Source organism: Callithrix jacchus, chromosome 2 (assembly GCF_049354715.1).
Source record: "Callithrix jacchus isolate 240 chromosome 2, calJac240_pri, whole genome shotgun sequence".
Taxonomy (NCBI): domain Eukaryota; kingdom Metazoa; phylum Chordata; class Mammalia; order Primates; family Cebidae; genus Callithrix; species Callithrix jacchus.
Window position 1 is genome coordinate 77,411,827 of NC_133503.1, and position 16,660 is coordinate 77,428,486.

Genomic DNA, 16,660 nt, shown 5'->3' on the forward strand with positions numbered 1-16,660 from the left:
AGTGAGTCTGTCTCAAAAAAAAAAAAAAAAAAAAAAAGGACCAGCACAAAGGGCTCTCCTTAGGTCAGTGGTCATGAATTTAAAGGGAGAGCCGGGTCAGCTTGTGTGTGTTTTCCTCATGCTCAACTACCCCAGTGCAGGCTGGAACAGATGGCGAACTGGATACAAAGAGTGGAGGTCTGGCCAGGTGAATTATAATAGAAGGGTGCTGCAAGGGAGCTGAATATGTATGAAAAGTAGAAATTATAATAGTGAACCACAGATTTATGGCAGGGTAAAAATAAGTGAGGACGTGAAAGGAGGTGATTTTGGGACAGCAAAGAGGTGGTAGCAGCAATGGATTACAGATCACAGACATACAGAAGTACTGTTGAAGAGGGCTTTTACAGCCATTCCTTGGTATGCATGGGTGACTGATTCCAGGAACCCCACCCCCTCCCAAATCCCCAGATGCTCAAGTCCCTTACATACATAAAATGGCATGGTATCTGCATATAACCTAGGCACATCCACCTGTATACTTTAAATCATCTCTAGACTATGTATACCTAATAAAATGTAAATGCCATGTGTAGTTGTTATACTGTAGCTTTTTACTTTGTTGTTCTGTTTTTTCTTTTTAAATATTTTTGATACATGGCTGGTTGAATCCTCAGATGTGAAACCTGCTGATTTGGAGGGTCTCCTGTATTTTATGGAAGGAGTTGTTAAGACAGGATATTGAGATCCCAGTGTAATTACTGAAATTATGTCTATGAAATGTCCTTAATAAAGCATGGGCAGTTCTAATCTCACCCTGGGCAAAGTAAGCCTTCAAGATGGAGACTGGAAGGCTAAATTGAAGTTGGAGAACTGTATCACAGGAATTACAGCTGAAGGTTCCCAGACATAGAATCCTCAACTATTTCCAGCACTCCTGAAGAAAGAGTCAGCTTTGTGCAACCTGGCCAACTCAGAAGGCAAAAATGCTAGATCACAGATGAGCCGAAACAAAACTATACCTTCCCCCACCCTCCCCCCTACCCTCAAATATTTTGTCCACTGAGCTGCATTCTGAAGTGGTAAGGATACCACATTGAAGAGGATCTGGCAAAGTAAAAGAAAAGCCAACTAGGACTCTTCCTCCAAAATAAGCTTCTAGGTTCAAAGTAGTTTTGAGCCAAAGAAAAGTTCTGAAATGTAAAGTTTGAACACTACTATATTGTACCTTCTAATGACTAAAATAAGACTATTATTGACAAGTGACCAGAAGACTTATTACCAAAAAGTGACTTAAAAAGCTATCTGATCATGCTAAGAGTTCATCTAGAAGCAGAAAATGACTGAATCTACAGAGAGTGTTTTGGAGGCACAGTGAGTGTTGTTTTCTGCTTAAACCTTACCAAGTTCCACAGATACCCCTAAACTTCCACTATACATAGGGTGTAAAATATACACAATGCGGATGCATTCTGGGGAAGGAGCACCACCAAATCCAAGATGGCGGCCAGCAGGAGGCTGATGAAGGAGCTTGAAGAAATCTGCAAATGTGGAATGAAAAACTTCCGTAACATCCAGGTTGATGAAGCTAATTTATTGACTTGGCAAGGGCTTATTGTTCCTGACAACCCTCCGTATGATAAGGGGGCCTTCAGAATCGAAATCAACTTTCCAGCAGAGTATCCATTCAAACCACCGAAGATCACATTTAAAACAAAGATCTATCACCCGAACATCGATGAAAAGGGGCAGGTCTGTCTCCCAGTAATTAGTGCTGAAAACTGGAAGCCAGCAACCAAAACCGACCAAGTAATCCAGTCCCTCATAGCACTGGTGAATGACCCCCAGCCCGAGCACCCACTTCGGGCTGACCTAGCTGAAGAACACTCTAAGGACCGTAAAAAATTCTGTAAGAATGCTGAAGAGTTTACAAAGAAATATGGGGAAAAGCGACCTGTGGACTAAAATCTGCCACGATTGGTTCCAGCAGGTGTGAGCAGAGACCCCGTGCAGTGCATTCAGACACCCCGCAAAGCAGGACTCTGTGGAAATTGACACATGCCACCGCCTGGCATTCGCTTGTGGCAGTTACTAACTTTCTACAGTTTTCTTAATCAAAAGTGGTCTAGGTAACCTGTAAAGAAAGGATTAAAAATTTAAGATGTTAAAAAAAAATATATATATATATATATATACACAATGCTGTATGTAGTCAAAATCCATTTTTGCTTTACCAAGTAAAAAGTGAAAGTAGATTTTTTATTAAGTGAAATGAAACAAAAATAATTTGGGTTTTTTTTTGAAAAACAGGCGTGAGCTACCATGCCCAGCCATTAATTTTATGTTTTAGTACAAGATATAAAAATTCAATCATGCAGATTTCATATGAAATCATAGCATGAGTTTCTAAGCGGGCAAGCAACAAAATAGATATATCGGGGCTCATCATTCAGTCACTTTCAAAGGTACCTAGATTTAATATGAATTTACCTAATACTTTCTAGGAAAAAGAGGGAGTATGTTTTACCACCGTCCATTTGACTAAAATACATTTACAGGTACTTCACAGTCTCAGGATAAAGACAACTTATTACCAAGTCTTTCTGGCATTTTAATTCAGGAACTCCCTTTGGATGGGGGCCCAGAGCAGTCTCAGCTAAATCCTATACTGTTCATTATTTGCTAGCATTATAGAAAGATTCACGTATACTTAAGCTTTGAATTGAGGTAGCAGGATCCACAAAATTAATAATAATTAAAAAGCTAAATTCCAAGTTTTTGCAGATGGTATGAAAATAATCAGAAAAAAATGCCCTCACCTAACTAGCAAGTAAGTATTAAGAATAAGCAAACAGTTAAGTTCCTCTCAGGAAGGCACAGGGAAACTATAATGTTCCCCTCTGAGACAAACGTAAAACATTACTAACATTCAATATTCAATAAAACGTTAAAACATTTCATTCATGAAAACTGAGAATAAGAATACAGCAGATCAAAACCAATACGCATATTTTTTTTGAGATGGAGTCTTGCTCTTGCTGCCCAGGCTGCAGGGCACTGGTGCGATCTCAGCTCACTTTAACCTCCATCTCCCAGATTCAAGCGATTCTCCTACCTCAGCCTCTTGAGTAGCTGGGATTACAGGCTCCCACCACCACACCCAGCTAATTTTTGTAATTTTAGTAAAGACAGAGTTTTGCCATGTTGGCCAGGCTAGTCTCGAACTCCTGACCTCAGGTGATCTGCCCACCTCGGTCTCTCAAAGTGCTGGAATTACAGGCGTGAGCCACCGCGCCCAGCCACCAATATGCATTTTTAATTGTGAAAAAAATCTTATAAAACCTTAACAATATATCTCAGACTCAAAGCAGATGAGGAACCTAAATAAACTCTTTCATGATTTTAAAAAAGACCACTGGGACTTAAAAACATAATAGCTGCCTATCTCAGAAAATAATGTGAGAAATTAGTTATGAAGTATTTAAATAAACATTTTTTAAATTAAAATGCTCACAATCTACAGGCAAATGAACACAGCTGCAATATGCCACGTTAGTATCATTCTTAATCACTTTATTAATTACATCTGAGGAAAAAGAAATGCTTTCTAAATCATTCTAAAAGGTCTTACAAAAAAATGAACTACCCTCTCCCCAACAGACACACATACCCTGACAAAGAAAACACCAACATTTCAAATATTCCAGCAATTATAAAACAAGATAATCGTGAAATTTATTTAGTCTCAAAACAGTGTGAACTACTCCAAGGAAGGAATAATACTTTGAAAACACTTAGTAGTATTTTTAAGGTACAAAAAAAACCTCACTATGAGTTTTCATTTCTTGGAAAAATATATTTTAAGCTGTCGAAGTTGGTGATTGTCAAGAATTCTAATGATGAGCTGATTAAAAAAAAAAAAAGTCAAACTCTTTTTACTTAACACATCACACCTTGCTTACATTGTTCTATCATCACTATTACTATTTACAATTAGGTTTCTCTTCCACACCAGACTATCAGTGGTATATTGTCAACTAACTCTTCCTCCCAGAAATATACATTTAAAGAAAACTTAAATGTACATTTAAATATACATTTAAACAGAAAGTATCAGAACTGAAGTTTGAAGGATTATTTTCCTTATTATTCCTAGAAACAACTATAAAAAGCTAATAGCGCACTTTGGGAGACCGAAGTAGGCAGATAAAACTTGAGACCAGGAGTTCGGGACCTATTTGGCCAGCATGGAGAAACGCCCTCTCTACTGAAAATACAAAAAATAGGGCGTGGTGGTGCATGTCTTTAATAATCCTAGCTACATGGGAGGCTGAGGCATGAGAATAGCTTGAGCCCCAAAGGTGGAGGTTGCAGTTACCTTAGATTTTACCACTGCACTCCAGCCTGGGTGACAGAGCGGACTCCATCTCAAAAAAAAAAAAACCTAATAGCCAGGAAGTCCAAAATCTGAAAGTTCTATTCGAATGTACACATTATCTTTAACAAGGTATTAAGTATTATAAGCATTAACAATCAAAAGGGTCCACTTAAATTCCAAAGCTAAGTGTTAAAAAAAAATTAATAATCTATGTTATTTCATAATGATCAAGACTGACTTTGGAGCACACTGGTCTGATTACTGAAGTAAATAAAGTATTTCTGCTTTTTAAACATATATAAATAGATTAAAATAGGCAATGCAACCTTATGTTCAGAATAAATGCAAAACTGCAGATCTCATCCTCTTTTTAGTCAGCAGTTTTATCACGGTTGCAATACTCAAGGATAAGTCCACATATGAAACCACAAATTATTACTAATAACCCTGCCCTTTTCAGCACTATCAAGTTTATACATTACATTTATTTGTAAATGGTGAACACAAGGACAAAATAAAATTCCTGAAATGGAGCTTTATTTTAAAACATTTCTTATAGAAAGGAATCCACTGTTTATCTTCAGGGATTTTTAAAAATAGAAAATGTTATTGCAAAGATTATTTACAGAAAACAGAATCAGAAGGACATTATCCGTCAATAAATACACTGTACCAAAGTCTAACAGGGAGAAGGCAGAGAATAAAAATACTAGTTTATTAAATGTCTTCCTCCTTTCATTTTAAAATGTAGACAGATTCTATTAAACTGACAATATAAAAGCTTAACCCAATAATCTTAGCTGTACAAAGTTACTTATTAACCTTTAAAGACTGTTATGAATTTACACTTCCTGCAGTTTACCTGCTATCTTTCCCAACTTAAATAGCCACTAGGGATTTAAGACAGTCCTAACTTGCGGCATCAATAATAAGGAAAGAACTTTACATTCAAGTTTAAGAAAAGGATAATTGTGGATTTTGCTTGTGCCCAGAAACAGTATGCAACACAGGTCTCAGCACATAACAGGTGCTTAATGAGTATCTGCTGAGTAAATGGTGACATTTTATTATATTAATGCAACATTAATTTTTTCCCCTAAATTTAGAGTTCTCCCTCGCTAAAAAGGCAGCAAGACCATTCCGCAATCCCTTCTCAAAAACACATTAACTTCTTTATTCATAATGAAACAGAAAGCTGGGTGTCAAATACAATCTCATTACCTCTTTATCTTCTCCATTATTTTTAAAGATTAAAAATAAGCCCTGTTTTTAAGAAACAGAAAATGTATACCAACTTCTCAAATCAAAATATGAAAATCCACATTTGATACATATTTTCTATGTTCATAGTATTGAAAGTAAGAACCGACTGTTCATCAACAGTATGTTATGTAGGGTGAAAACCAAAAACAAACGTGCATCAAAAATACATGTTCGCCGACATTCTTTCCTTAATCAGTCAAGAGGGTAGATGTGCCTAAATTTTACTAGATGTGAGATAAGCTTTGTCTGATGCTTCAAGGTTTATTCATTCAACAAATACTTTACTGAGCACGTACTAGAAGCCAGGCCCTTCAACAAGCCATTTAAAATTTGTAAACTGCACATCATCCCCCAAAATTCCCCTTAAAAAGCTCATCATTTAAAATAACTGCAAGCTAAAGAGGAATCCCCAATACTGTCTCTTACACAGTGAAGTCGGCGGATCGGGGCTCTTTTTCAGCTGTTAATGCGGCATCAGGAAGCCGCTACCTACCACACCCGTGCCTAAAATCGCAACTGAAGCAGCAAGCGCAGGGTGAAACAACCTGTAAGAGTAGCTCAGCTCCGGCGACTAGGTGGCCAAGGGGTTTCACGCCCGGGGCTCGGGGCGAACCGCAGCAGGACCAGAGGGCGGAACGCGTCGGACGCCTCAGGCGAGAGTCAGGGCTCCGGAGCCAGGTGTCCCTCCTCCCCGAAACCCTCGCCTAGAGACCCCGGGCCCTCCCCGCCCGCCCCTCTCACCACCCTCCCAACTTCCAGACCTGAAAAGTTGGGGGGAGGGGGTCTGTCTTTTCATTTTACATCAGGCGGTCAGTTGGCTGCCTCAGCAGTCCGCCTGCGGTGAATTCTGAACTGAGTGTGTAACCATTCCTCAGAGGGAATGGAAGAAAAACCAAAGGCAGGGTCCTAGGGCATGAGGACCTCGCCCAGACCTGAAAATGGAGCCGCAGGCTCTGCCCACAGCCCGCAGCGCGCGGCTGGCAGGGCCGGGCCGCGCTCACCCCAGAGCCCTCAGGGACGAGGGTTCGGGGCTTCGGGATCCCGCCCAAGGGGCCGAGAGGGCGAGGCACGGGGGCCGACGCTCGACGGGGGCTGGCACTGCACTCACCGTCGTCTTTGTCTCCGCCGCCCGCTCCGGCCACAGCCCCTCTCAGCGCCGGCTCCGCGGTTCCTGCCGCCCCCACGCCTGCAGCTGCGCTCCCCGGCGCTCTCGCAGCTTCCTGGCTCCCCCTCCCCGCCCAGGCTCGCGCGCGGGGTGGGCGGAGCGAGAAGCAGCGCGCGCCCCCAAAGCGGCTGAAGGGGCGGGCGCCGTTGCGCAGCTGCAGCAGCTGCCGCTGTGGCCCCGCCCCCGCCCAGGCCCCGCCCCAGCCGTACCTCCGGGATGGGCGGGTCGGCCAGCAGGCGGTGGGACCCCCGGGTTTCGAGCCTCGCGGATTAGGAATTTGCCTCTGGAGCGAAAAGACGCCTGAAGGCCGGGCTGAAGCACGCGCGGGAAAGGACGCTCGAAAAGATGGCGACCAAACCTGGGCGGGAGCGGGCGGGAGCCCCGTCCTACCCCGGCCCGGGCCGCGGACATCCGCGCGGAGGGGCGCTGTCGGGGCACATTGTGGGGCGGTGGACGCGCCCAGTTGAGGGTGGGTGGGTGCTGAGCGGTTGTGGGACGAGAGGTATCTCATTGACAGATGAGAACCCATCCTCAGACCACTGGTTTTTCATGTAAAAGTCAGAATCGTTGAATCAGTCATTAACCAGTTTAAGGCTGAGAACATCCACCTGGCATTTGAAATGGGTCAAAATTACACATGTGACTGGACTGCTGTGACTCCTTTAGGTGTGTATTTTACGTATCTCACAAAGCAGAAATATGAGTGCCCTATCTAGCAGCCATTACTCCACCAAAAGGCCTACAAAACTTTATCGTGAAGTCAAAAGTATAAAGAAAGAGTATTAATACCACTGAAGTAAGCTCTCAAACCTGTGCTACTTTGAATAAGTAATATGTGGTCTTCTTCTTCTAAGTTGATGGTGAGGATTTCTGGTTGCTCAGGCCAAAAACTTTATATCCTCCATAACTCGTCTCATACTCTCGTCTTCACAATCCGTCAAGAATGCTTGTTGGTTCTACCTTCAAAAGAACAGACTGGGCAACATAGGGAGATCCTGTCCCTACCCTCCCCGCCCCCCCCTCAAAAATTAGCCTGGTGTGGTGGTGTGTGCCTATAGTCACAGGTACTCTGGAGGCTGAGGCCAGGAGTTTGAGGTTAAGTGAGCCATCATCAGGTCACTGTACTCCAGCTTGGGTGACAGAATGAGACCTGTTTCCAAAAAAAAAAAAATTCTCAATCTTTCCTACCTTGCTCTTTTTTCTTCTTCCCATGACACCTCCCACCTTGTAATAATCTTTATAGTTTACAGTCAGCCCTCCGCGTCCATGGGTTCTGCGTTTCTGGATTCAACCGACCACAGATGGAAATATTGGGAAAAAAGAAACAACACAACAATTTAAAAATACAAATAAAAACCAATACAGTGTAACAGCTATTTACATAGCACTTACATTGTATCATAAGTAATCTAGAGATAATTTAAAGTATACAGTAGTATATATATATATATGTGTGTGTGTGTGTGGGTTATGTGCAAATACTATGCCATTTTATATAAGATACCTGAGAGGATTTTGGTATTGGTGGGAGTCCTAGAACCAATCCCCCTGGAACACTGAGGTATGCCTGTATTTATTTGATATGTTTATCTTTTAGTGTCTGCTTTCCCAGTAGAAGCTGGGATTTTTGTCTCTTGTTCAACTGATGTATCCCAAGTGCCTAGAATAAATGAAAAATTTAAAAATTCCCTGAGATTAAAAGAAACTAAAGCAACAAAAAAGACCTTTTTTATTTTAAATTTTCTCTTGGTTTCTGCTTCAGTTAACCATAAGATCTTTATCTACATCATACCATAAGCATTTTTATTTTCCAGTTACTCTGAATACAGCGATAACCATTTATTTCATATTTAATGCAGTGTTTTTACCAATGATACTCTACAAACCTGTTTCACTGAATGAAAATCGCATGATAGAGTAGAGGAAGATTACATAAAGACTATTCTAAAAATGTCCTAGAACAAACAAAAAACCCAAAATTTCCGAACTTGATATGTGTGCTTGTAACCCTTCCTTTGAATTACAAATGTAGTAACCTTGTGTGAATGACTTAAGTAGTAAATTTTCTGTCATTCATCTATCATGTAAACATTTATTTTCAGATTTTTCATATTTTGTAACAACAGCACGTGATTGAACAGCATGATCTAATTTCAGTTGCTATAGCTATTCATACACGCTTCTCATCAGTTAAAAAAATAAGTCAATTAAGAATATAATGCCATTCATTTGAATGACACTTTTGTGAGTGTGTGTGTGTGTGTGTGTGTGTGTGTGTGAGAGGGAGAGAGAAAGAGAGAGACAGAGTCTCACTCTGTCGCCCAAGCTGGAGTGCAGTGGCCTAATCTGTGGGATCTCGACTCACTGTAACCTCTTGTTTTCTGGACTCAGGTGATCCTCCCACCTCAGCCTCCCAAGGAGCTAGGACTGCAAATGTACACTACCACACCTGGCTAATTTTTGTGTTTTTGGTAGACAGGGTCTCACTATGTTTCCCAGGCTGTTCTGAAACTCCCCGGCTCATACAATCCACCCTCCTTGCCTCCCAAAGTGCTGGGGTTACAGGTGTGAGCCGTGGTGTCTGGTCTGGATGATACTTTTTATAGACTGTGCATAATTACTTGCTCAATGTTATATTCATAGCAGTCTCTTTACGCATTTAATTTATCCTTTCTGATTTAAAACAATTTAAAGCTGCATATTACATGTTACAATCTGAATTTTTTATAAAATTTATTAAATAGACTTGTTTATAAAAACATTGACAGTGTGTTTCATCAATGTCAATCTGTAGTTTGTAATTAAAATAATGCCAAATGATATTTTTCCAAAGTCATTATGATGTATCTGCACTGTCCTTAACACTGTTACCAAGTAAAATCTTATTCCAAAAGAAGGAAAGGGTAAAAAGTAGACACTGTTCCTAATTTATTCACATAATATATGGTGAAAATACTGATAAAAGTAAAAGCAACTATTAATAGTCCAGAAGAAACTGTTCTGCACTACTATTAGTCCATAACAAGTGGAAACATTACACCAAAGACAATAGGAAGGAACACTTTGTTCTAACCAACTGCTAAATAGCCTTGAGCTCATTTAACTGCCACCTTGGCCTGGTTCTGCAATCTTTTACTTAAATAAATTTTCCTTAAAAATATTAAAGCAAATGGATTTTCCTGGTGCCTGCCACCACGCCAGGCTAATTTTTGTATTTTTAGCAGAGACGGGGTTTCGCCATGTTGGCCAGGCTGGTCTCAAACACCCGACCTCAGGTGATCCATCTGCCTCAGCCTCCCAAAGTACTGGGATTACAGATGTGAACCACCACACCAATCTATTAATTTTTTATTTTATTTTATTTTATTTTGAGACAGAGTCTCACTCTGTCACACAGGCTCCAGAACAGTGGCGCCATCTTGGCTCACGGCAACCTCCCTCTCCTGGGTTCAAGTGATTCTCTTACCTCAGGCTCCTGAGTACCTGGGATTACAGGCATCCACCACCACGCCCAGCTAATGTTTGTATTTTTAGTAGAGGCAGGGTTTCACCATGTTGGCTAGGCTGGTCTTGAACTCCTGACCTCAGGTGATCTGCCCACCCCAGTCTCCCAAACTGCTAGGATTACAGGTATGAGCCACCATGCCCGGCCACTTATTAATATTTTAAAAATCTTCTTTCCACAGTTTGATAGCAATTCTTTCTTACATTTAGGGATCATGGTGTATGGAGTCAGAGTCTGAAGTTCAAATCCAAATTCTGCTGCATAGTTAGATGACTGTGAACAAAGTTCTTTCTAAACCTGTCTTTTCTTCTAGTTTAGTGAGAACCAATAGTATTACCTACCTGTGAGGTCTGTTATGAGAAATCTAAAAGAGAACTCAAGCAAAATTGTTAGCCCCAGGCCTGGCACAGGCTGTGCTGGTAAAAGCTAGCTATTATCATTACACAAGCATATAATTAAGCTCATTGTCCTACATTTGTAATACTGAGAAAATGACTCATAAAAGGCCCAATTGGGATGGTATGAGCTCTACATCAATATCATATAATGTTTAAATAAATGAACATTTTTAAAGGGGCACTAACACTTCTTGTACCTCCACAAATGTGCCAGGCACAATTCCAGGCAACAAAGGAAGCTAAGAGAAATAAGGCCCAGACCTAGAACAGCTTTACAGTTGAATGACAAGAGACATACGTTTAATAGATAACTACGTTCAACGTATCACACTTCCTGATTTATCAGGAATCTGTTGTCCTGGCTTAATAGTTATTTGTGTCTTCTTTTATGCTCAGCTATGTCTAGGTCTGCTGATAAATTAGATGATCATTCCTAACTAGGTGTTAGGGATGCTTGGGATATAAGAGAAGAAACCATCAGCTCTGTATAAAGCTGTAGGGACTTAAATTGCTCCTTTAAAGGAACATCTGGGCCAGGCACGGTGGCTCACGCCTGTAATCCCAGCACTTTGGGAGGCTGAGATGGGAGGATCATCAGAGGTCAGGAGTTCGAGACCAGCCTGGCCAACTTGGTGAAACCCTGTCTCTACTAAAAGAAAGTACAAAAATTAGCCAGGTGTGGTGGCAGATGCCCGTAATCCCAGCTACTAGGGAGGCTGAGGCAGGAGAATTGCTTGAACCCAGGAGGTAGAGGTTGCAGTGAGCCAAAATCACGCCACTGCAGTCCAGCCTGGCCAACAGAGTAAGACTCTGTATGGAAAAAAAAAAAAGGAATATCTGAATGGGCCACATGAGTTAAAAGAAAGAGGAAAGGGGCCGGGCACGGTGGCTCAAGCCTGTAATCCCAGCACTTTGGGAGGCCGAGGCGGGTGGATCACCAGGTCAAGAGATCGAGACCATCCTGGTCAACATGGTGAAACTCCGTCTCTACAAAAAAAAAAAAAAAAAAGAAAGAAAGACGAAAGGCAGAGGGAAGATTTAATTGTTATTATTCTGAGTCAGAACTACAAAGCTTTCTATACTTGTGCTATAAACATTAACTAATAGCAAACTTAATAAATCCACTTGACCAATGTTATATAAATTAGTTTTGGAATTTAGTATTTTTTTCTGTAGATATAACATCTGTACTCTGAGAAACAAATGATTCAACATGTATTTGTTTATGTATGCAACATACAGTATATATATAGAGCATATATTATGTATATGTGGTCTGTCTTTAGTGTGATGGAAGATACGAAAAAAATCATAAGGCACAGACAAGCATCATAAAATCTAATGGCAAACACCAACTATCTTGGTTAATTAGTCAATAAGGTAATGAGACATACGGCACATGAATTGTGATTTGGGAAGGCTAAGAAACAGCAGGACTCATGGAATTTATTGAAGAAGGAGAAAATAACCAACTGTCAGGAGAACCGTAGACAGCAGCCCTTTCTGCGACTGAAGCAGCCAAAGATAGGAAGGAAAGCTAAGTCAAACTTTGCTTTACACTCTTACCTGCGGCTGACCCTTGCTGCTCATCAAACCACAAATATTCATTGAATGCCTGCTGTGTGCCAGGTAGCATACCAAGTGCTGTGGAAAAATTCAGTATAAAGCATGGTCTTTGTCTTTAATGAAATGTCACACATCAACATTTGAATAAATAGACACAGTAGCTTTATGAATGTGGTTGAGGGAATCACTGAGGTCTGATTTGGTTAGAAAAGTCTTTTCAAAGGGAAAGGAATTCGAGGTGGGTCTCTGTGAAGAAGGTAGTCAGATCAGTGTTTCCCAAACTATGCATTGCACACCTCTTGTGGTGTGGGAGATGATTTTAGGTAATACACTTCATTGGAGTTCGGGAGTGGAAGAATGGAGAGAGGTAGATTAGGGTACATGCAACCTATCTAGCTTCAACACATAGCCAATGATCTAATTGCATTGCAGCCCCTCAGCTCAAAAACAAAGTTAGGAATTGTAACAAAATGCTTCTGGGGACAATCAGAGAAGAGGAAAGGAGCCTTTTGAGATCACTCTGCTATGTTAGGTTAGAAACTAGTAACTAAGAACTCTTTTTTTTTTTTGAGATGGAGTCTCACTCTGTCACCCACGCTGGAGTGCAATGGTGTGATCTTGGCTCGCTGCAACTTCTACCTCCGGAGTTGGATCAATTCTCCTGCCTCAGCCTCCCAGGTAGCTAGGATTACAGGTGTGCACCACCACACCTGGCAAATTTTTGTATTTTTAGTAGAGATGGGGTTTTGCTATGTTGGCCAGGTTGGTCTTGAACTCCTGATCTCAGGTGATCCACCCACCTCGGCCTCCCAGAGTGCTGGGATTACAGGCATGAGCCACTGCTCCCAGCCCTTTTACTTTTTTTTAAACAGCTAACATCTATATATGTCAAGTGTTACTAATTTTCCACATATGATAACAATAAAAGTTTCCTTTATATGTTTGTTAAAGTTAAAAATATGAGTCAGCTAAAAGAAACCTAATAAGTAAGCAATAGTGGCAGTAAAGCTTATGGTTTTCACACAGAAAAAAGAAAGGGCAATAAAAAGAAAGGGGATGTGGCGCTAATTTAGGAAGCACAAAGCTTAGTTAGCAAAGGTTCAGAAATTGGCATCTTAAAGGTGTGTTCCCAGGGAGAACAAGAACCGTAATGGATCTTGAATTAAGTATTGGCAGGCCGGCATACAAGAGTGGGGAAAGATGAAGTCCAAAAGGTAGGTAACAAGAGGGAGTGGAGTCTGCTGGTGATTAAGACTCAGCACCAGGGCTGCAGAAGAGAGGACACTTCTCCCTGCATCTTGTGGAAGCCCGTTTACCCCAGAGGAATCAGCAGAACTAGCACCAGTATGTTAGGAAGCCATTCAGCAAGCACCAGAGGGTCTCCTATCTTTGGGGTTTACCAGGAATCCAGGAAGAGGAGACACGAAGTATCTTGTTAGATGCCCTTAAAGCATCTGGAGATTTGGTGCCCTTAAATTTAGCATGTGGGGCCAGATGTGATGGTTCATGCCTGTGATCCTAGAATATTGGGAGGCCAAGGCAGGCGGATTTCCTGAGCTCAGGAGTTTGAGACCAGCCTGGGCCAAATGGTGAATGGCAAAACCTCGTCTCTACTAAAACACAAGAAATTAGCTGGGTGTGGTGGTGCACACCTCTAGTCCCAGCTATTGAGAAGCTGAGGCTGGAGAATTGCTTGAAGCCAGGAGACAGAAGTTTCAGTGAGCTGAGATCATTCCAGCCTGAGTGACAGAGCAACACCCTATCTCAACAACAACAACAATTAGCAAGTGGAACAGAAATGTTGCCACTTCCTCCTAGCACAGAGTTGCTTTCAAAAGAAAGTTCATGATGAGGCCAGATGCAGTGGCTCACACCTGTAATCTCAGCACTTTGGGAGGTTGAGGCAGGCTGATCACTTGAAGTCAGGAGTTTGAAACCAGGCTGGCCAACATAGCAAAACCCCATCTCTACTAAAATAATAATAATAATCATTTTTTAAAAAAGGAAGTTCATGATGAGTAAAAATTGGAAGTAAAGTTGGAAGATGGGAAATCAAGATTCTTCACAACCCATCTACATTCCTCTCCCAGCAAGTGTTAACTGCCTTACAGTGATTCCACTCTTGCTTTTGACTCCACCACTAGCTGGGCTTGTTAGCTGCGAGTGTTCTGATGCCTCATTCCCTGCCACTGTCACTGTGGTGGTGTATATGCCCTATGTAATCACCAGGACTGTGATGGGCAGATTGCTAAAAATGTACTACTCCCTTCTCCCAGTACTATTTGTCCTAATCTCCAGAACCTATGGATAGGATGAGATAGCATTCCTATGATTATGTTAGGTTGTGTGTCATAGTTGACCTTAACATAAGGAGATTATCTGAGTGGGGCTGGTCTAATTACAGGAGCCTTTGAAAGTGAAGAGTTTTCTCCCACTGGTGGCAGAAAGAGAAGTCAGAAAGATTCAAAGCATGAAAAGAATGTGATACTTTGTTTCTGGCTTGAAGATGGGGTTGGGTGCACAAGGCAAAGAATGCAAGTAGCCTCTAAGAGCAGAAAGTGGTCCTTGGCTGACAGCTAGTAAGGAAGCCGGACCTCAGTCTTATATCCTCAAGTAACTGAATTCTACGTACAATCGAAAGAGCTTAGGAGGAGATTTCCCTCAAACCTGGGAGAACTCATACTTGCAAACACCTTGATTTCAGCCTGATACTTCGAGCAGAGAACCTGGACCTGCTGTGCTGAACTTCTTACCTACAGAGAATATGAACTAATAAACAGGTGTTGTTTCAGGCCACTAAGTTTGTATTAATTTGTTATATATCAATAGAAAACACAGCCACTGTCACAGACCCAAGTCTTCTCTAGACTAGCTTTGAGGTGACCCTCCAGCCTTGAGTTTCCACTCCATTGTCAAGCCATAAAGACAAATGCATCAATTCTCAAGCATTAGTAAACAAGCCTGAGATTTTTATGATTATACAGGGGAGGGAAACCATGGGAAAAGACTGGAATTCCTGATAATTTTGCATATGGGGACAGTGTTATTTCAACTTGGGCAAAAAAGCAAAGGTGACATTATTTCAAAGTAACAAGCTGGTAGTCCTCTTATCTGTGGGTGGTAACAGAATTTCTGGTAGCATATGGTGCCAATCTCTGAAGACAAAAGACAGTGGAAAGATAGCAACCTTTAGTAAAAAAAGAATGATCTCTAGTGTAAGGTGGGTATGGGTTTATTTTGCAGATTATCTGACCTTGGGCTTATGGGCAATTTTCTTAACATCTTTGAGTCACAGCCTACTCATCATAAAATAGAATAATACCTTCCTAATTACCTAAAGAGATTTAGCAAGAATTAAATTTAATAATTTATATAAAATCTCAATGTCTGCAACACCGTATACCACCAATAATTTGCTTCCATTATTATAATGAAATGTTTTAATAACTTATTTGCAACCCCCCCCACCCGCCCCACTGAGACAGAGTCTTGCTTTGTCACCCAGGCTGGAGTGCAGTGGCATGATCTCAGGTTACAGGCATGAGCTACCTACCACACCTGGCCTGTAAGAAGTTCTAAAGAATGGTCTTTAAGGGAAGGTTAATAGGACTCAATTCAATGCAACAAATTTTTGCTGTCTGCCTACTGTGTGGCAAGCCCTATAGTAGGTAGTAGGGATTTTGTGATGGAAATCTCTATCCTTCAGCTGTACGGTTGGTCATGAAGAATGGTGGAAGAAAATGCAGCAATTCAGCACTGTTATGTATTCCAAAAGCTCTTTTTACCTCATACTACCTCTGATATCCCTTTGCCTCTGAGGTTCTCCAAAGTTCATCTCCCATTCATCCAAACAGCTTTTTGCTGCTTCTCTTTGTTTAGCCCTCGACTTAGAATATGGCTCTCAATCTTGATCTTGCTCTCAGAACAGCCTTACCATGAAATGAGAGTTTCATTCTCTGACAGAGGTCCCGCAGCCACATGCAGACTCTGCCAATCCTCGGCTCTGACTCTAGCTCTAGTCAGGAAGTTGCTGAATCAAGAAGCGGACACCACAGCTTCCGGCTCCAACATTACCCTTATGTGAAGAGGAAGTTGGGCGGTTTAGAAGTATTATCGTTGAGATAGATCTAGTGAAGGGCATTTGACCTAACCTGTTGGGATCCAGAAAGGATTCCTAAAAGAGCACATGCCTGAGAGGAACTACCCAAGAATGAAGGGAAAGGTGAAATTCTCTGTGCATAGAACAACATGTATAAAATCAGCAAGAGAGAGTTTGATGCCTTTAGGGAACTAGAGAACAAGTTCAGGGCTAGAGGAAGGGTGCATGTGGGCTCAGATGATACTAAACCTGCATAGAGAGGCACTAGATCATGATAAGGAGTTTTTTTTTGGTGGCGGGGGGAGGG

The 16,660-nt window shown here is 41.5% G+C and overlaps 1 protein-coding gene and 1 pseudogene across 19 annotated transcripts in view; one reads left to right on the forward strand and one right to left on the reverse strand.

Moving 5' to 3' along the window:
• Window positions 1–7,394, reverse strand: part of CDC42SE2 (CDC42 small effector 2) — a 106,166-nt gene extending 98,772 nt beyond the window's left edge. For 6 of the 18 annotated variants that reach the window (XM_078364931.1, XM_008991559.4, XM_002744625.5 and 3 more), the window contains exon 1: window positions 6,729–6,866. Coding sequence is in view for 3 of the 18 variants with exons in the window: in XM_078364924.1 (XP_078221050.1) it covers window positions 6,418–7,314 (897 nt within the window). In the remaining 15 variants the exon portion in view is untranslated. Of the gene's footprint in view, window positions 1–6,165; window positions 6,334–6,381 lie in introns of those variants that run through there. The other 12 variants (XR_013532084.1, XR_013532083.1, XR_013532082.1 and 9 more) reach the window with 7 other exon arrangements.
• LOC100389967 (ubiquitin-conjugating enzyme E2 L3 pseudogene) lies at window positions 1,449–2,154 on the forward strand (annotated as a pseudogene). The gene has a single exon (XR_013532087.1). The product of XR_013532087.1 is annotated as a ubiquitin-conjugating enzyme E2 L3 pseudogene (transcript).
• Window positions 7,395–16,660: the final 9,266 nt, after the last annotated feature.